The sequence below is a fragment of the Vulpes lagopus genome, chromosome X, assembly GCF_018345385.1.
Source record: "Vulpes lagopus strain Blue_001 chromosome X, ASM1834538v1, whole genome shotgun sequence".
Taxonomy (NCBI): domain Eukaryota; kingdom Metazoa; phylum Chordata; class Mammalia; order Carnivora; family Canidae; genus Vulpes; species Vulpes lagopus.
Genome location: NC_054848.1, coordinates 14,599,998 through 14,622,134, shown reverse-complemented (window position 1 = coordinate 14,622,134; position 22,137 = coordinate 14,599,998). Strand labels below are relative to the sequence as shown.

Genomic DNA, 22,137 nt, shown 5'->3' with positions numbered 1-22,137 from the left:
GCTTGCTCTCTCTCAAATAAATAAAATCTTTTTAAAAAGAAGAAGAAATCAAGAAGACTTATGAAAAATGAATTACCATATATACATAACTACACACATTGCTCAGAAACTTGGAATACTAAACTTACCTTCACCTACAACCCCAAGGATCTCAAATTTATTCATCACATTACCAATGTTAGGAATCTTCATGAAGACAAACTCCTCTTTTGATGCAAGCCACAGAACATGGCATCAAGAAAGAACTTCTGAGAAAGTTGTGAAGTAGAACAAAAATGTCGACAGAAGAAATTCTCACAGGTTGACAGGAATTTTCACATATTTATTCAAACGTGAAGTATGAAATGATTCCCTGAAAAAGAAAACACAAAAGCCTTAAGTTTTTTATTCAGCACTCTAATAACCTATCCTTGTATTTTATACAGTGCTTTTATAATCCTGTTACTGTTTCATATACTAAAAATAATAATAATAATAATGATAATAATAATAATAATAATAATTAGAGAAAAGAACCCAAAATGAACAAAAACAAATGTACCTATCTGTATTTGAAATGAATAACATAATCACACTGAAGGGGAAGAGGGATTCAGAGGGAAAAGAATTAAATCCAGGTAACTTTTTGAGAACAATGTTTTAACTACTCTCCTCTATCTAAATTTAGACAAAAAAAAAAAATTATAAACAAATACTATATTTAGATATTTGTTTTTACACAGAGATATGAAATTATGTGTGTTCTCAGACTGAGCAAGTAAGTAAATAAATACACTGTGGATAATGAGAATTTGGCTTCTTATTCTCATAAAAAGAAGTTACAAATACAAAAAGGATGGGGGCACCTGGGTGGCTTAGTCAGTTAGGCCTTTGGCTCAGGTAATGATCCTGGAGTCCTGGGATTGAGCCCTGCATTGGGCTCCCTGCTAAGCAGGAAGTCTGCTTCTCTCTCCCCCTCTACCCCTGCCCCCCTGCTTGTGTGCTCACACTCTCTCTTAAATAAATAAATAAAATCTTTATTAAAAAAAAAAAGCCAAATATGAAAAGGATGAAGGCTTGGAATTAGAGACCATAGAAGCTCAGTTCTTAATATAGAGATGGAGAAATAGATATAAATGGGTGTGTAAATATACATACACACATATATATATATTCCCTAGCTCTGTCTACTGAGGGGGCCTAGAAGCAATGAAACTCCAACATCCATTAGCACAGCTAGTACACCAATAAAAGGAACCAGGTTCTTCAGAGAAATGGCTGATTCCCAGGCAAAAGGAGGAAAAATACAACACAAGCCCAGGATATACATTTGTGGTGCCAGAAAGGATGGTAATGCTCAAAGGATGGTAATGCTCAAAGAAATGACAGGAGCATGTCTAAAGGACACAGGAGTCAGCTTGAGTCACTTCTGGTCAAATGAGAAACATCTAAACAACAATATACATATATATATATATATATATATATATATATATATATATATATATATATATATATATATATATAAGAGTATAAACCACAGAATAGAATAAAAACACACCAGTCCCAACTTACATAAATAGATGGAGAAGGAAAAGCTCTTTCTGAGAGTGTAGTTCCAAATAATAAATGGAGTGATGGAATTAGAAAATCACCATTTGGCAACCACCCTGGTAATAATTATTTCAGGCAAGTATCATCAACATATGCTAAAACTAGTATTTGAAAGTTTGATGGAAAACAGGATATTATCTAGTCTCAAAGTAGCTCCACTACAAAATACCCATTAATTAAAAGGGGAAAAATAGTAATTTCATAGTGAAGAATCCTGCCAGACACCACCTTAATTAAGTGATCAAAGTTAACATCATCAATAATAGAACAAATCAACATCATATGCCTCCTGATAGGATGTAGCACAATGTCACTTCTGTCACATTCCTTCCAAAAAGGTAAAACCTGAATCTAACCATAGGCAGCAACAGACAAGCCCAAACTGAGGGACATTCTACTAAGTAACTAACTGGCCTGTATTCTTTAAAAATGTCTAGGTAATAAAGGATAGGGAACCAAGTAACTGTTCCACAAAAGATTAGGAGACATAACTAAATATAATGTATGATACTGGACTGAATTAAATCAGGATAAGAAAAAAAATTTTTTTTACTATAAATTATTATGAGTGATGTACAACATGTAACTGTAAATAATAATACTATATTATATATTTGAAAGTTGCTAAGAGAGATCTTAGAAGTTCTCATCACAAGGAATAAAAATTGGTAACTGGGTAGTGATGTTAACTAGACTTACTGTGTTCACTTCACAATATATATAAGTATTGAATGATTACGTTGTACACTTAAAACTAATATGATAAATGTCAATGATAGTTCACTATTGGGGAATTAATAAGGTGTAGCCTAGAATCTCTGAGATAGTCTAATAAAAAATGTAATGAACAACAACAAAAAAAGAACACCAACATTTTTAGAGATAAACTTTGCAACAAAGCATTCAGGAAAACAATAATAAGTATGTGTGTACGGAGAAAGAGATAAAGAATGATTAAATGGTGACGATAAGGGAATTTGGGTCAAGGGTCTATGAAACAAGAAATTCTTTGTACTACCCTTCCAACTTTTCTCTAAATCTAAAATTATTTTAAAATAAGTTATTTTGTTTCAAAAAACTATCCTATTTTTATGAAAAATAGCTGTACCAACAGAAAATATTGATTTAAAAGAAATAAATCAAAATCAATAAATTATTTGCTGTCTATGAAATTTGAAACTTTTCAAAAATAGGAGTACCCATGTGGTGTGGAAAAGTACTGACTTGAAGTGTGCCTTTTTATATGCTGATGGTCGGAATAAAATTGGTACAAGCTTTCTAAAGAACAATATATCCATAATTAAATGTTTTTAAATGTTCATAGCATGATAAAAGTATCTGACAAAAACCTACAATAAACACCATTCATAAAGGCAAAAATATTAGATATAGTCTCTTTAAAAATTAAGAATACAAGAAGTCCTATTAATGCTTATTAACATTATTATTAAACATTATCGTGATGGGTTTTAGCCATCTCAGTAAAATAAGAAAAAAATAGATGAATGTAACATATTGGATTGGAAAGAGAAGCAAAATAGAATTTACAGATAAGGGATCCCTGGGTGGCGCAGCAGTTTGGCGCCTGCCTTTGGCCCAGGACATGATCTTGGAGACCCTGGATCGAATCCCATGTTGGGCTCCCGATGCATGGAGCCTGCTTCTCCCTCTGCCTAGGTCTCTGCGTCTCTCTCTCTCTCTGTGTGACTATCATAAATAAATTTAAAAAAATAAACCTAAAAAAAATCTTTAAAAAAAAAAAGAATTTACAGATAATATTGCCTACATAGAAAATTCAAAGACATTTACAAATCATTCAAATTATAAACGTTAACAAAGTAACTGAATATAAGCTTAATATACAAATATCAATTTTATTTGTAAACATCAATAAACAGAAAATGTAATTTTTAAAACCACATTTATAACAAAAGGGGCACTAAAGATTTAGCATAATAAAAGATGTCCAAAACCTCTATTTAAATATATATATATAACTTTATTCAAAGGCATCAGAGAAGATCGAAATAAATAGTTATCCCAGTTTTAAGGCTGGAAGCGTGAATATTATAAAGATGTCAATTCTCTCCATATTAATCTATATAGTCAATCCAATTCAAATCAAAATCCGAACAGGGCTTTCTGAAGAATTAAGACAAGCTGATTCTGAAATATATATGGAAGAACAGAGTCTCAAATGCTACCAACACCCTCCTAATAAGAAAGATAGAAGACTGGACCTTGAGGATAGGATCTGGTAGGATGTCCTACCAAATACATTGAGACATAGAACTGAACTATAGAAATTAAGAGAGAGGGTAGCCCTGGCGGTTTAGCACCGCCTGCAGCCCAGGGTGTGATCCTGGAGACCCTGGATCGAGTCCCACGTCAGGCTCTCTGCATGGAGCCTGCTTCTCCCTCTGCCTGTGTCTCTGCCTCTCTCTCTCTGTCTCTATGAATAAATAAATAAAATCTTTAAAAAAAAAAAAAAAAGAAATTAAGAGAGAGGGGACGCCTGGGTGGCTTAGTGGTTGAATTGAGCCTTTGGCTCAGGGCATGATCCTGGGATCCAGTCCCACATCAGGCTCCTCTAAGAGAGCCTGCTTCTCCCTCTGCCTATGTCTCTGCCTCTCTCTGTGTGTCTCTCATGAATAAATAAATAAAATCTTTAAAAAAAAAAAAAAGAAATTAAAAGAGAAGATGGGTGACTGGCTGGCTTAGTAGTAGAGCATGTGACTCTTGATCTGAGGGTTGTGAGTTCAAGCCCCATCTTGGGTGTAGAGATTACTCAAATAAAATAAAATAGAAAAGAAATTAAGACAGAGTGGTCTTAGCACAGAGACTGACAAATTTGCCAGTGAAACTGATGTCAGAGCCCACAAATAGACCATACTTTACTATTCCTATGGCTCCACACTCACCTACTACATCAGTCTGTCCTCCACAAAAGAATCTTTAGAATAAGTCAGATCATGTCACTACTCTGCTCAAAACCTTCAAATGGTGTTCACATATTATGAGTGAAAGTCAAAGTCCACATGAGTCACAAGGCCTTAAACTCCCCTCCTCTCATATCTCCAATTATTCTCTCCCTTGGCTCACTTCACTCCAGCAACACTGACCTCCTTTTCAGTTCAATATGTAACAAGAAAATCACAGTTATCCCTAACACTAAATATTTCTCTGTCACTCTAACGTTTACTTTAGGTCAAATTCTTATTACCTGAGTTTTCATTCAACATTTACAAATAATGCTTTTGCAAAATAGAAGGCAAGAGAAAGCAGATACTATACTTGATTTAGAAAATTTTAGTTCGTGTGGCACCTAGTGGCTCGGTCAGTTAAGCATCCAAATCTTGATTTCAGCTCAGGTCATGATCTCCATGTCCTAAGATGGAACCATGCATGGGGCTCCATGCTCAGCATATAGTCTGTTTGAGTTTCTCTCTCTTCCTCTCACTCTACCTGCCCCCCCACCGCACACTCTCTCTCTCTTTCCAAAATAAATAAACTTTTTTTAAAAAAATAAAACTTTAGTTCAATGGAATAACAAATTTCTTAGGTACTACTGACATTTATAGAAAATGTCACAATTTCAGAAAAATATTAGTAAATATTTCTTCTATTCATTCATTAAACAAATAATTACTGATTGCCTAATACATTTTAGAGAATGGGTAAATACGACACACAAGACAGTAGTGAACAAGATAGACATGGTTATTGCCTCTTGGGGCTTTACATTTTGTTAGGAAGACACGAGATTATCATCAGATACTGACATTGTTATGGGGGTGTGTGTGGGGGGGGTGATTTCTCCAAGGCCTCTCTTAAAAGGTGATATTTGAAGTGAAAAATATCAGCAACAAGAAAGAGCCAACCATATGAAGATCTAAGTCAGTCACATTACAGGTAAAAGATGCTCAGAGTGCTTCTGAAAATGAATCATTATTTCATTTTCTATAGCTAATTTGGAAGAACACCCAGGAAGCATTTAAATATCTCACTCTGCCAATAATAGCATGGTTCATTTCAAAGGAACCTTGAGATAAAAATTAAATCATTCCCACTAAGAAGACCCGGCCCCTCAAAAGTTATGTACGTAAGTATATATAAAGAACACTTGATCCTACCTGTTCTCTATGGAAATCAAAATTGAATAATGCAAATTGGGAATCAGAATTCAAATGTGTGAGTAAATACATAATATAGGTGTCAAGAACAGTCTTCTAATTACCAGTATTCATATTGAGAAAAACTGTATGCAAAATTGGATTTCACTACAATTTTATATGAATAACACTGAGTAATCTTTAAAACCTAAAAACTCAGATATTTTGGCTTCAACTAACTAAATAACTTGGATGAAGTGTTCCTTTGAGGACAAATACTGGAGGAAATTTTTAAAACAGCCTAACATCTCCACCCCCCCACACCGAAAGACAAGATTGTAAAGAATTAGCTGGTTGAAATCAAGGCAAAAGAATAGGACCTAGAGATGTAATCTAAACCACCCTAAATGGTTTCAGCTGAGGCACTTGAAGATCCAGAAAGATTTTCTCCACTAGGAGAAAAGCAGTCTTGCTCTTAAAACCTTTAAAAATCCAGAAGCAAAAGTCAAAAAGGCAAGAGTGCCAAAAGGAGGAAGTTTGATAAGGCACCACTCACTTAAAGCAGAAACCTCAGAGCTACACTCCCAGAATAAAGGAAACCAGAAATAAATCAGCCCTTGGACAGACTTGAATTACAGTTTCATGTTATTTGAGTGATCAAAATAAACCACTAAGTTACTGAGGTGGTCCCATATTCAGATTGGTGATGTCACCAGTTGTCTGGTGTTTGCAAAGGGGGAATGTGAAAAAAACATGTGTGCAGGAAAGAAACATCAACCTGGGCCTCACAATATTGCTACAGATACTTGTTCTTTACACTGAGCAGTACATAATATACCAAGATCAAGAACCAATAAAAATGACCAAAACAGAAAGTGACTCAGAAAGACATGTAATGGGGATCCCTGGGTGGCGCAGCGGTTTGGCACCTGCCTTTGGCCCAGGGCGCGATCCTGGAGACCCGGGATCGAATCCCACGTCGGGCTCCCCGTGCATGGAGCCTGCTTCTCCCTCTGCCTATGTCTCTGCCTCTCTCTCTCTGTGTGACTATCATTAAAAAAAAAAAAAAAAAAAGGAAAGAAAGACATGTAATGTTAGAATTGTCAGGAACAGGGGATCCCTGGGTGGCTCAGCGGTTTGGCGCCTGCCTTTGGCCCAGGGCGCGATCCCGGAGTCCCGGGATCGAGTCCCACGTCGGGCTCCCGGCATGGAGCCTGCTTCTCCCTCCTCCTGTATCTCTGTCTATCATAAATAAATAAATAAATAAATAAATAAATAAATAAATAAATAAATAAATAAATCTTTAAAAAGAAAAAAAGAATTGTCAGGAACAGCCTCTAAAACTACAGGGCTGAATAACTAAAAATCAAAAAGTTGGACATTTTGACAGAACTGGTAGGTCCAAAAGGAAAAAGACCAAATTTGAAAAATAAATGAAAATTCTAGAACTGAAAGATACAATAACAGCAAAGGAACAATAGACAGTTTAAAGAGAAAGATATCAGGATACAGAGGATTTGGGGCAAACTTTTTAAGCTTGACCAAATGAACGTTGTAGACTGCAGCAATGAATTGGAGGATGCCTTTTTCCTCTCCCAAGCACACACAGGACATTTATAAAAACTGATAATATGCTAGGTCATAACACTGCTCAAAACAAACTACAAAGATTTAAGTGGAGGATGTTCTCCCTGCACAACACAAACAGGCAAGAAATCAACCATAAAAGAAATAACTAGAGAATATGCATATATATGAAAATTAATACACTCAAAATAATCCATAAGTTAAAGAACAAATCATAACAGACAATTAAAAATAACAAAAATATGGGGCACCTGACTGGCTCAGTCAGTAGAGCATGCTACTCTTGATCTCAGGGTTGTGAGTTCAAGATCACATTGAACATAGAACTTACCTATTTTTAAAAAAATAATAACAACAAAAATATAAATTTTTTTTTCCAAAAATATAAATTTATGGGAAGAAGCTGAAGCAATGCTGGAGGATGAGGACTGAGAGTCATATATGCATATATCACAAAATATTTAAAAATTAAAATAAACTAAGCATCAATACCGAGGTTGAAAAAAACAGCAAAGTAAATCCAAAGAAAATATAAAAACAATCAAGAGCAAAAATTCATGAAATAGAAAACAGACAAAAATGAGTTTTTTTTGTTTTTTTTTTTAAAGACCTGGATCTTAGAAATCAACTTTGGAACTAATCAAGGGAAAAAAAAACTCAGTCCAGTCAACATCTGGTCACAGGCTTATGATATCCTGAGCAGAGATCCTAGCCACACCATGCCCACTTTTGACATACAGAACTGTGAGTGCTGCTTTAAGCTGCTAAGCTTGATTGATTACAAAACAACAGAAAAACAATAGGATAGTATCATTTCGTGTATACACAATTTTGAAACAAAGCTGAGCTATATACTACATGGTTTAGGTATGCATATATAAGTGGTAAATCTATAAAATAAAATTAAAAAGTTAAGTGACCAATGAAGGGTTTCTTAAAAAATCAGGATATTACTGGCAGGGAGGAGTTGAGATTGACAAGAGATACCATAAACAAAGGACTTTCTGGGACACTAGTAATGCTCTATTTTCTTGACTTCAATGATGGTTAAACAGACATTCATTAGAGTGTACATTTATGTTTTGTGTATCTCTATGTTGCTATATTCTTCAACGAAACAAATTTTTAAGAAGTCAAAGAGTTAATTCTGATAATGACATTATATATGAATAGTTTCTTCATTTTCATGGAAGTAAAAGAAAACTTTTTATCAAAGCATTTCAATACTACATGAACCAAAAAAGTTTAAATGAACTCTCTCTGAGGTTCAGACTTCACATAATACATGGTCTCTAGTGCTGGGTGTCAACAAAAACAAAAACTTTCAGTGATGGATAACCTGATCACCACACTCTAATACTATGAAAATTATGCCAGATAAAGAGCTTGTAAGAAAAGTGGGCAAGTTTGGATCTGATGAGAGATGATGGACATCTAAATGTCTGAAGACTCTTTGGAAAAGAGGGAGCAGAGCAGGTGATTTAAGTTATTCTGGGGGGGGGGGGGGGCACGCCAGGAAGGCTCAGTCAGTTAAGCGTCTGCCTTTGGCTCAGGTCATGATCCCAGGGTCCTGGGATGGAGCCCCACATCCAGCCCCCTGCTCAGTAGAGAGTCTGCTTCTGTTTCTCTCTCTGCCTCTCATCCCTGCTCGTGCTCTCTCTTGCTCTGCCCTCTCTCTCTCAAATAAGTAAATAAAATCTTTTTTTAAAAAAAAAATTATTCTAGGGGGAAGAACTAAGATCAGTGGTATAAGTAAAAGGTAAAAGGAGACAGATGTCAGCTCAGCAGTGACTGGACAATGACAAACCATCAATGGTAACCCATGCATTCTATAAATACCTGTCAGATACCTAGGCCAGCCCACTGTAGATGCTTCAGAATACAGCAGTGAACAACACAGACAAAGCCCCTGCTCTCATAGAGCCCAATGAGGGAAAAGAGACAATAAACAAATAAACATGATCATTCCAGGCATTGACAAATGTTATAAAGGAAAGAAAACAGTCTTTTGATAATTGGGGGGGGTGGGAAGGGGAGGAGAGCAGTGCAGTGGGGAGGAGACAACCCTCTTTTAGATAGTGTGGCCTGGGAAAGGCCTGTCTGAGGAGTTAAGATTTGAGCAAAATCTGTTTAATGTAAAGAACAGGGATAGGAATAGGGATGAGTAAAGAGAGTTCCAGGAAGTACAAAGACCCACACAGAGCTTGATAATTTCAAGGAACAAAGGAGACTTGTAATCCGAAGCATAGCAGACAAGAAGGGAACCAGCAGGGGGCAGGAAGAGGCCACTGGATATAGTTTGGCCTGGCCATGGTAGAAAAGTCATGCACTAAACTAGATATCCTCTAAGATCCTTTCCAACATGAAATTCTAACAATCTTTCAAAAATCTTTTGAGTTTTTTATTACTATTAACTTTGTAAACAAATAACAGAATAAACTTTAAAGTGGATGTATTCTACACTAAGAAATACACCTAGAATTAAGCAAACTTGTCTCTGTATTGGCAAGCAAGTACCTACAAGAACTGACAGAAACAGAAGACTTTTAATTTATTTCATATATTATTAGTATTTTGATGAATTTAAGAGTTGCCTGGGCCTTGAATGTTTCCTTTGTGCTGAAATTATGATCTTCATTTCAACGGGTCTTTTCTTCTTCCCAAAGTGAGTACAAAATCAGTTGAATCATGAGTTCTGTTCTCCTCTCTGGCATTGTTTTTATACATACAAATGAGAGAACCATTTTGTCACTGAAAGCTGCACAGGAATGAATTTGGTACGTGACAAAACTTGTTATAAGAAAGTTTAAATGATTAGAAAGCATCTTTAACTCATGATCCACATACAGAAAGAAACCGTATCTATGGAAAGCACAGCCTTGCAAAAAAAAAAAAAATCCTAATTACTCTCCTCCTTAGATAATTTCTCCATGTTGCACATAAATGAGGAGAAAATTCACTAGTTTTCTCCTGGATGTGATTAATAATTTTACTTTATTCTACCAACAGTGGAAAAAGTGACTTAACGATCCATTCTCTATAAATCAGTTACCATTATTAAATCCAACGATATTTGCCTATCATGAGTAACATAAACACAGTGTAATAACCTAAGTGTTTCAAACTTCCAAACATGTACTACCTCCCCACTCTTTACCTTTACAATCCATCCACAAAGTAGGAAATTCAGTGACCACTCAATGGATCTCCTCCTACCCAGCTATTTGATACTTCACCTAAGCACTGCCAATCCTACTGAACTCTTTAGTTTTCTCAGAGTCTGAGGGCCCCAAGATTCAGACTGAAAAGAACTAAACTCAGATCAGAGAAATTCAGAGTTCATACTAATATTGTACTATTTTTTAAGTTTTTATTTAAGTAATCTCTACACCCCACGTGGGGTTCAAACTCATGACCCTGAGATCAAGAGCTGCACGCTCTTCCAAATGAGCCAACCAGGTGCCCCAATATTGTACTATTTAAAACACACTATTGGTTAAGAAGGCTTTGAAGGCACTTGCATGAATATATAAGTATCAACTTTATCATGGTTTCCATGAGATAATTTGTTCTGACCACCAAATTCAAAATAACTGATTTTAAAATAAACTTTAAAAATTTGGGGACCACCCAGATTTTGCTCAGTTGATGTGGATCAGAAAATATATCTAAGTTATTGTCCTCTACTCAAAAACAACAAAATTAACATTCATCTGAAAATAGAAGGAACTGAAGTCCAAGACTTTTGAAGAACACCCACAGGATTTAAATGAATTCAAGACTACTGGCCTAGATACATTTCATCCCTGAAATGCTTTAAGACTTTGGATAGGAGATTGCTGAACCTTAGTTGGTTTGGGCAAGTCCTACAGAAAAGATGAGAAAGAAGGGCCTATAGCAAAAGCAGTCCGTTTTTTCGGAAAGGGTAGCATGGTACATTCTGTAAACACTACACCTGAGAATTTTAAACAATCATTTGACAAGTATCTTGAGAGTTAACTATATGCCAGGCACTTGAATAAACACTAGGAATATATCAGTAAAAGAAACAGACAAAACTTCTTATTTCACGGAGTTTATCAAAGAATCACACAATAAGCATAAAATTGCAAATATAAGACCAGCGGAAAAGAGAATATAAGGTGCTACAAGGGCTTGTAACAGAGGGTGCCACCTAATTGGGGAAGGTTGGCTTTTCCAAAGTGTCCAGTGAGCTAAGATCTATAGGACAATTAGACATAAACTTATGGAGGAGGAAGAATGCTCCAGGAAAGAACAATTTATGTGAAAGTCCCAAGTCAGAAAGGAATATGGCAGAGACAAGAGCCTCAAAGGTGGTGGGGGTGGGGTAATCAATAACCTAGTATCAGGTGAGATTGGAGAAATAGATTAGATTATTTTATAGTTATAATTATCTTTATCATAAGACACAAGGAGCCACAGGAAGGTTTTGAACAATGGGAGGGTGGTTTCAGGGGGTGTTATGACAATCAGATGATTTGTGTTTGGAAAAAAGGAAGCGAATGGCTCATTACATGGAAAAGGTGATGCCAGTTTGGGGGCATAAGAACTAGAAAGATACTGCAGAAATCCAGGTGAAGAATTAGGGCAGGATGGACTTAGTTTGTGGATATAAAGAAAATGAATAGATTCAGAATATATTTGGAGAGAAAACCAATACAACTCAGGATGGATTAGAGATGGTAAGTAAGAATAAGAGAAACGAAAGATGGGCACATGGCTGGCTCAGCGGGAAGAGCAAGTGACTCTTATCTTGGGGTTATGAGTTCAAGCCTCACATTGAGGGTTTTTACTTAAAAAAAAAAAACAAAAAACAACTTCAAAGCCTTATTCCAAATCTCTGTACTTTGTACCACCCCACAGTCCCTACACTCAAAAGGGAATAAATGTTTTTTAAAAAGAGGGAGAGAGAAATCAAAGATAACTTCTTGGTTTGGAGTTTGGGCTAGGAGTAGATGGAGGTTGTTTCTTGACTGAGGAAAACTAGGAAAAAAAGGTTAAAGGAAGGGAGGAGGGGGAAAATCTAGAATTCCATTTTAGCCGCATTAAGTTACATTTATATAGCCATAAAAATGGAACAAAAACCAAGGGGGAAATGCTACAAAACACTGAGGAAAAGAATTTGCAACTGATATCAAAAAGAGTTAATATCCTAACACCTAAAAGATTCCTACTGTTCAATACGATAGGAAGAAACCCAATTTTCAAAATGGGCAAAGGGTGGAACACCTGGGTGGCTCCATTGGTTAAGCGTCTGACTCTTGATTTCAGCTCAGGTCAGGATTTTGGAATCTTGGGGTCCTGGGATCAGCCCCCACACATCAGGCTCTGCATTCAACAGAAAGCTGGCTTGAGGATTTCTCTCCCTCTGCCCTCCACTCTCTCCAAAATAAATAAATAAGTCTAAATAAGTAAATAAACAAATAAGTAAATGGGCAAAATACTTCACAACAAAGGAAACACTTAACACAGTAAAGGAAATGGCTCTTAAACATATAAAAAGTTACTCAACTTTACACATAATTAAAACTGAAGATTAAAACTACACTGAGATTCAGGGTGTGTGGCTGGATCAGTCGGTAGAACACAGGACTCTTGATCTCAGGGTCAAGAGTTCAAGCCCTATATTGGGTATAGAGATTAATAAATAAGTAAATCTGTTTTTAAACTACAGTGAGATTCAATTTCTCAGATTAGCAAAAAAACAAAACATGCCACGTTGATAAGAGCATGAAGAAATTAGATTTATTCATACATTACTGGTGGGAATGTATATTAATACAATTTTTTGGAGGCTAATTTAATAACATCTTTCAAAACTAAAAACAAATATATCCTAATGACTCAGTAATTAAATGTCTAGAAATTGATCATCAGAAACACACAAATACACACACAGATAAGCATACATAACTCACAATAGTATTGCTTATAAAAGCAAAAAAATGGAAACAACCTTTAAGTACATATTAATAGGGGCATGGTTAAATGAACTGTGGTACATCCACTCAATTTTTTTAAGCTAGACACAGGAAATATGTCTATTTCACAAATTTGAGTTTTCACTCATTTTCCAATAAATCAAAATCATACTTAAAATTGTATTCTAATTAAATACTACATACAGCTGTTTAATACACTGGTTCTACATAAAATTATATTTGAAAAAAGATATTTCTTGCTATTTCTTGGAAGTTTGAGAAATCTACTAATTGAAATCTATATAAAAGTACCTGGTTGAATTTACTGGACCTGAAGACATCAAGCAATTTCAAACACTGTCAATAATCTGGAAAATTCACAAAGGCTGCTTGCGTGCTAAATAGTGTTAATGCTGTCACAAACTGACCTTCTTATCATGTCTCCAGACTCCTGGTCCTTGTAACTGATGTGACTGTAGACTGGAGATTATATCCGAGAGATTCTCAAGCCTGAGTTTCTCTCACCAAGTTGAGAGCTGACCTTGACAACTTTCATTTCCTCAGTTAAAAAACATAAAGCTCTTCTGTTGGATGATCTCTGAGGTCCCTTGTAGCTTTCAAATCCCACAATTTCATTTCTAAAAACTCAGAACCTCTCAAACTGAAAATGAGTGTCAAAATCCTCAATTCCTAAGGGATCAGTATAAAATACACATACTTTCCCTTCTCTCTTTTTATTATGGTTCCAAATTACTTACCAAAGTAAGTTTCAAAAGCAACTGAGTAAAATCAGCTTACAACAAGAGAAGGAGTGGCATGATTACCTTTCAGTCTACTTCAGAAAAACTGCAAAACCAGAATATGTGGAATGCTTCTAGTCAAACATCTGGTGATTAAACTATTCCTGGGAGGGTCACTTATGCTAAAGGGAAAAAACAAATAGTAATAATAACTAGACAGCAGCAACTTCATGAGGCATGAAAAAGTCTGGGATATTTTCCAAATGGGTTGGGAGGAAGTTATTTTTATTTAGAGATATTTGTGTCCTATTTAAAACATAGATATTTGTGTCCTATCTTAAAACTTAAGAAAATCAAGCTAAAAATCTTAAAGTTCCTCAGTCAGCTGTCTGTCCTGTTAACTTCAGAAGACTAACAATACTTTGACCAAACAAATTAACAGTAAAAATCGCAAGCAACTCATAAAGGCAATTAATTGATGAAAGCATTCAATTAAGTTCAAGGGATATGAAAGGAACCTAGGTGGTGGAGTTGGTTGAGTGTCCAACTCTTGGTTTCAGCTCAGGTCAGAATCTCAGGGTCATAAGATCGAGCACCAAGTTGGGCTCTGGGCTCAGCATGGAGTCTGCTTAAGATTCTCCCTCTCACTCTCCCTCTGCCCCTCCCACTCATGCTCTCACATGCTCTATCTCTCTCTCTTTCTAATAATCTTTAAAAGAGAGAGAGAGAGAGAGAGAAAGAGATCTGAACACATAACTAATAAGTAATAAAATCTTAAAAATAAAATGTAAAGGGGCACCTGGGTGGCTCAGTCCATTAAGCATCTGCTTTCTACTCAGGTCCTGATCCCAGGGCCCTGCCCCATGTCGGGTTCCCTGCTAAGCAGGGAGCCTGCTTCTCCCTCTCCCTCTGCCCCTCCCCCTGCTCGTGCTCTCTCTCTCTCTCTCTCTCTCTCTCTCTCTCTCTCAAATATAATCTAAAAAAATAAATTAAAATTTAAAAAGGAAAGATAGGTTCTTTCCTTCAAGGAAATCACAATTTAAAAAAAAACTAAACAAAATTATGCTTAACAGGGCTTTTGAATTACATACAGCTCTCCCACATATTAACTTAATGTTGAGCTGAAGCTTTGATTTGCTTCTATTCATAAACTGAGGTTAAGTGACACTGATACCAAATATGTGGCATCTTTTCCAACACCAACTGGGTGTCCAAACACTCCATTCTAACACTACCCAGAGTTAACATCAGACTCCACAGGTTTAAATGGTTGGTCCCACAGACTTAACTTAAGACACCAGTCACAAGTTCCAGGTCCCCAGGCCACCTGCTCTTAGGTCCAACTTGGCTAAAACTTTGGGGATTCCCACGAACTCCTCCTCAGGTTTGATAATTTCCTAGAATGACTCACAGAACTCAGGAAAACGCTTTACTTACTGATGTGGAGAACAAAGGCAAAATATAGGGGAAAAATTAAACTTTATTTTAACTTACAAGTACTTGAGACAGGCAGAGTAACCTTCATCCAGGAACTCAACTGCCTCAATGTGAGTACTTTGCTAAAGGTAAAAGGCAACATTACCTTGACATTAGCCCAACCTCCAGGATCCTGTAAAATTCCCTTTGGAGGGCAGCCCCGGTGGCACAGCAGTTTAGCGCCGCCTGCAGCCCGGGGTGTGATCCTGGAGACCCAGGATCGAGTCCCACATCAGGCTCCCTGCATGGAGCCTGCTTCTCCCTCTGCCTGTGTCTCTGCCTCTCTCTCTTTCTCTCTCTCTCATGAATAAATAAAAAAATAAAAAATAATAATAATAAAAATCCCTTTGGAAACTTCCTTTATCTCTACCCTCCCACCCCCACCCCCCGCCAAGATATATGTAGCTATCACCCTCCAAACATATGACCCACTTGATAGACATCTGATGGGTCTCATGACTAAGGTTTTACTAGACAGTAGTAAATGATCCCTCAAGATCCTGGAAACCTTGTTTTCCAATTTCTTAGAGACTTACAGTATCCCTAACCTCCCCTCAACTTCAAAGTATATAATCAGTAACTCCTCACCACCCCAGTACAGCTCTTTCTGCCCAGGGGTCCTATCCCTGTGCTTTAATGAAACCACCCTTTTTGCACTAAAGACATCTCAAGAATTCTTTCTTGACCGTTTGCTCCCAGACCCCAACATTTCACATCACTTACCATTGTTCGTTTATTATAAAGGATACTTAACTCAGGAAATAGCCAAATGGAAGAGACGAACAGAACAAGGTCCGGGGTGGGGGGGAGGACAGCACAAAGGGCTTCTTCCATACTCTCTTAGAGTGCACCACCCTCCAAGCACCTCGGTTGTGTTCACCAATCCAGAAGCTCCCCAAACCCAGCTGTCTAGGGGTTTTTATGAGGGTTTCATTGTGTAGGCATAATTCACTAAATCACTGGCAATTGATAACAGAATTCAATCTCCAGCCTCTCTCCCCTGCCCAGCAGTACAGGTGGGAAAAGGAAGTTGAAATTTCTAACCTTCTAGGAGCACCTGGCTGGCTAAATGGGTGAAGCATGGGACTCTAGATCTTGGGGTTGTGAGTTCATGTCCCACGTTGGACGAAGAGCTTACTTAAATTAAAAAAATAGAAAGTTCTAACCTTCTAATCATTTGTTATCCTTCGGGTGACCAGGCCCCATCCAGAAAGTTATCTACAGACTCTGCCAGGAGTCATTCCACTAGCATGCAAAAGACATTATCACTCAGGAGGTTGAGGTAACATTTTTAAGGCAAGAGCAGAATATTCAATAGACAAAGGATAAAGTATTCTAGGCATTCTAGGCAATATTTGTGCTAACATAGGCCAAAAAAAAAAAAAAAAACAGCCACCTGGGTGGCTCAGCAGTTGAGCATCTGCCTTTGGCTCAGGTTGTGATCCCGGGGTCCTGAGACCAAGTTCCTCATCATGCTCCCTGCAGGGAGCTGCTTCTCCCTCTACCTATGTCTCTGCCTCTCTCTGTAGGACTCTCATGAATAAATAAATAAAATATTTAAAAATAAATAAAATAAGCAAAAAAAAAAAAGATTATTTGTAGAATTCAAGTCATTCTGCTTCTCTGAAATCAGGGCACAGGTCCAGGAATGGTAAGAAATGAGGCTGGGACTAAATCATAAAAAGCCTTGTATGCCAAGCCACAGATATGTTTCCCTATGTTTAAAGAAAGGATTCAACTACAGACAGTATAAGAACTTTGAAGTTCTCTGCCAGAGACAACAGGAAATCAAGAGAAGACTTTTAGGTGAATATTTATTAGTGCTGTTCCAGAAAAATCACCATGGAAGCAGGGAGAAGGTTAGGGCAGAAACACTAATCAGAACGTTACTGATTGATGAGGCCAAGTGCAAAATGATGAAAATCTCAACTAAAACAGCAACAGTGAGATCAGAGAAAGGAGGACAGACTTAAGATATTTAGAAGATGTATTCAAAAGACACAGTGACAGGGCACCTCAGTGGCTCAATCAGTTGAGCCTTAGACTCTTGACCTCAGCTCAGGTCATGATCTCAGGGTCGTGAGACCAAGCCCTGAATCAGGAACCGAGTCAGGCTCTGTGCTCAGCAGGCAGCCTGCTTTTGATTCTCTCTCCTTCCCCCTCTGCCCCTTCCTCCACTCCTGTGGGTGTGCACATGTGCATGTGCTCTCTCTTAAAAAAAAAATTCTTTTGTAAATTTTTTAAAACAGTTGATGAAAGAAAAATGGAAAATGTAGAGGCCACTTTTAGGCCACCAACTTGAACAGCAGAAACCTGAGTAAGGTAGAAGGACCCATAGCGGCCACATACCCACTCGCTGAACACAAACAGGCCCATTAGGTGACTCACCTCAAAATATCCATAAGGCCTAGATGATCAATGGGTTCCTTACACCCAGACACAGGTACCGAAAAACAAAAATTCTACATTCCCCTTACCTCTTTCACCTTCTCCCTTAACTACAAACTCCCATCACTGCCTTGTAGCAGATGGTCTCTCCTTTGCTGTCCTGCCTGCCACTCCCATGCAATGTACTCAATAAACTTCTATCTCCTTTATTCTGCCTTGGGTGAATTCTTTCACTGCCTGTGATGCTGGCCTCCATGGGTTGAGAGGCCTCACAGCAAAGGCTAGATGATGGCAAAATTTATACCTTGACTACTAGGTGGACTGAGGGCACTGCTAACTGAAACTAGGAATACAGAATTAAGTATTACATGACTTACAATTATGGAGTCTTATATGTTTACATGGGAAGTTGTGTGCTGCACAATACAGATATATCATGGATAGCTGAATGAATACAAAGTTGAACTTCAGGTCAATACTATGGAATATAAGCCATATACATTGAAAATATGAGAAACTCAAGGCTTAACATATTTAATTTCCAAATTCTTTTTTAAAGATTTTTTTATTCATTTATTTGAGAGAGAGCAGAGCAAGTGAAAACAAGAGTATACAGACAGGGGCATAGGGAGAAGGAGAAGCAGACTCCCTACTGAGCAGGGAGCCCAATATGGGGCTCAATCCCAGGACCCTGGGGTCATGACCTGAGCTGAAGGCAAACACTTAACGTACTGAGCCACCCACACACCCCCTTAATTTCCAAGTTAAGGCAACTTCATAAGGAATATAACTTGCACTGTGGGTAAAAAGTGCCTGTCATGTATTCTCAGCCTCCATGACTAAGTCATTTTTCAGATGAATATATTATAATCACATCCTTATAGAATCCTTGGAAAAGATGCTTGGAAAGAGACTGATTCATAGAATTGTGGCATTTTGATCAACACAAAGCCAAAATCATTTAGACCAGAGTTTCTCCAACTATTTGCAGTAAAAGTCTACTTTGTTTGTTTTCCAATCTCTTGTAATTGTATTGTAAAATACAGTAAAAATGGTGTGGCAATATTAAATTACCTTAGTTTCCATACTCTTACCCTTACTTTTTAAGTACTTTTATACAAAAATAGTTAATACTTTTAAGACTCAATATTTTAAAACTTAAAATTCAAAAACTTAATTTTCTTTCTCATGCACATGTTCTCTCTCAAATAAATAAAATCTTTTAAAATTTTTATTTATTTGAGAGAAAGAGAGAGAGAACAGGAGCAGGGAGGAGGGGCAGAGGGAGAAAGAGAAGCAGACTCCCTGCTGAATGGGGGCCTGGCGTTGGGCCCTGGTGATCCCAGGACCCAGACCCAGATATTATGACCTGAGTGGAAGGCAGACAGTTAACTGACTGAGCCACCAAGGGTATCCCAAATAAAATATTTTTTAAAAAGAAAAAAAAAACATTGAATTTCCCACTGCCTGCCCAAAAAAGTCTAAATTTCTAAGGCATTAATGTCAAGGAAAATAACTAAAGACATCTCTTTCACTCAGTCACTCATTTATTCATCATTCAGCAAATACCTATTGAATACCTATAAACTAGGTTAGAGATCATCTCATTGGCCCTTATTTTACAGAGGGGAAAATTCAGGCTCAAGATAAGATATTAATCAATGTAAAATTAACTATAACCTTTGGCAATTGGCTTTCCTGTGAATTTAACTATACTCTAATAATCACCCACTTTCTCCTCTATAAAGAATTCTTGCCTCCAAACCAACTGCACTTACTTATCAACACCTAGAACATGCCTTTCACATTCCCACTTCTGTGCTTTTGTTCAGATCATTTCTGCACACCTAGCCCCAGTCTTTGCAGACTGAAATGTTAGCCATCATTTTTCAAAAATCAAGTAAATTGTAACTTCCTCTCTATTTAGCACAGTTAAAAGTTATCCTCTATAAAAATCTATAAACTTGGCTTTTTAAAAAAAAAAAAAAAAAAAAAAAAAAAAAAAAAAAAAACTTGGCTTTTTTCTTTAGGTAAGATTATGTGATAGATTCTCATGATAAAAATTCAAAAGAATAGTCTATAAATTCTTACAGCATTTACATGACTTTAATCAAATACTTAAATACTTATTGTTTACATACATATATCTCCATTAATCAAAATTTTCTTAGAACTAGATAATATCCATACCTTTACTAAATGCTGTGTCTAGGTCTTGCACATAAAATAAGTACGCAAAAAAGTATTTTTTTTAAATTTCTAAAACAAACATAAATAAAATTCAGGTATTTCTAAAGCTGGGGGGGTCATTTTCATTTCTTATCAAATCTTTAATGAAGTATCAAAATTAAAAAAAAAAATCAATCCACATTGCAACTCTTTTCTGCTGTCAACAAAGAACTTAATAATTATCCACATTTCCAAAATAAGAATAGACTATGCATATTTATAACACTGACACAGAATGAACTTGTAAAAAATATTACTGTCAATTACCATCTGTATGTGGATTATTCATAGTACATTTTACTTTACAGACCCATAGTACTTGTTGTGTTTTTAATTTCATGCAAATAATAAGTAAAGCCCAGTGAAATATAAGTACCATCTTGGGGTGCCTGGGTGGCTCAGCATTTGAGCGTCTGCCTTCGGCTTAGGGCACGATCCCAGGATCCTGGGATCGAGTCCCATGTCGGGCTCCCTGCAAGGAGCCTGCTTCTCCCTCTTCTATGTCTCTGCCTCGCTCTCTCTGTATCTCATGAATAAATAAATTATTATTTAAAAAAATAAAAATAAAAAAATTAACTACCATCTTTCTGTTTAAGGAATCACAGAATCTAAAAATTAAAAGAAACCCTACCTAGTCTTTACATGAATGAGGAAATAAAGCTTATATTCAGGTTTCATAATTCGCTTATTAAGAAAGAGCTCTGTTCTGGCTTGACTGAAGGGCCATTCACAATATAGTAAGTGGGAAAACTAGAGAGCTTCCTTGTGTCCTCAGTGCCTGCTTCTCAGCATGTTATCATCATTTTCCTTCAAATAATTCCCAGTTTACTTAATCACAGACACAGATTAAATATTTTAAAGAAACCCATGCATTTTTAAAATGTAAATATTGTCTATTATCTACTTTGAATTATTCAAACATATGCTTGACTATGTCAACGTAGCTTAAAATATCCTAATAATTTTAAAAGTCGAAAAGTGAGTTTTTAATTTCTACAATGTAATATATCCTTCTTAGAAAAATGAAAACTCAGGGTGCCTGGGTGGCTCAGTCAGTTAAGCATCTGACTTGATTTCAGTTCTGGTCATGACCTCAGAGGTGTAAATTCAAGCCCCACATCAGCTCCACGCTAGGTATGGAACCTGCGTAAGATCCTCTCTCTCCTTATCGCCCCCTCCCCTCCTTCCTCTCTTTAAAAAAAAAGGGGGGGGGAAGAAAATGAAAAACCATTATTTCAATAATCCAACACTAATTAGACTGATGAACAATCAGGTCCACTGCACTCCTTATTGGCACAAACCCTTCCTCTACCTGGACCCTCTTTCAGTTCTGAGAATCAGGGTGTCTTCTAACATGAGGTCAACCCTCAGTAATTATGTGACCACAGACAAGTTATTTAACCTTTTTAAGCCTCTTTTCTCATTCACTAAGAGGGACTGATACTACCTACTTATAGGCTAAAGGGGAGGATTGGGGTTCTATAAGTAAAGCCTCCAATGCATGGAAAGCACATAATAAAAAACAACTATTATTAGTAATTAAATAATATCACTAATTTAACATAATAAAGGAAATAAGAAGGCTAATAACTCTAGAAAGTGGGATTTATCATCTCAATTATGAGTCTGCATTTGAAGAGATTCCCCAAATGAGACAAGTAATTTATGTCAAGACCCCAAAAGGAATAATAGATTCATGAAATGTCATTAGCATTTTTAAAAGCAATGTTTTTGCTGAAGTAAATAAAACATTTTTAAGGCAAGTAATATCTTAGTCTTGCCATTCTGATGACAAATTATTTGCAAAGCACTGTTATTAAGTTGAATTTTATCACTGGAAAATTTTGTACTCAGCCTAAACAATTTAGAACTACGCTAAATCGAGAATCATTTCTGAAACTGTGCTGTATTATCAATATTACTGATAATACAGAGTCTTATACCTTCCACTAACTGTATAAAGTAAAACACCTTCCATTGCACCAAGACAAAAACCAAGAATTGACAGATTGATAAGCATCGATAAGCAGAGCTGCTGAGATATATTTGTAAAGCATTTGATTTAGAGTA

At 36.6% G+C, this 22,137-nt stretch overlaps 1 protein-coding gene across 4 annotated transcripts in view; it reads right to left on the bottom strand.

Moving 5' to 3' along the window:
- The window catches only part of CDKL5 (cyclin dependent kinase like 5), a 213,050-nt gene that overhangs the window by 127,326 nt on the left and 63,587 nt on the right, over positions 1-22,137 (bottom strand). For all 4 annotated transcript variants that reach the window (XM_041741591.1, XM_041741589.1, XM_041741592.1 and 1 more), the window contains exon 2: positions 129-352. In XM_041741591.1, the coding sequence (XP_041597525.1) occupies positions 129-192 (64 nt within the window). In that variant the 5' untranslated portion in view covers positions 193-352. The remainder of the gene's footprint in view (positions 1-128; positions 353-22,137) is intronic.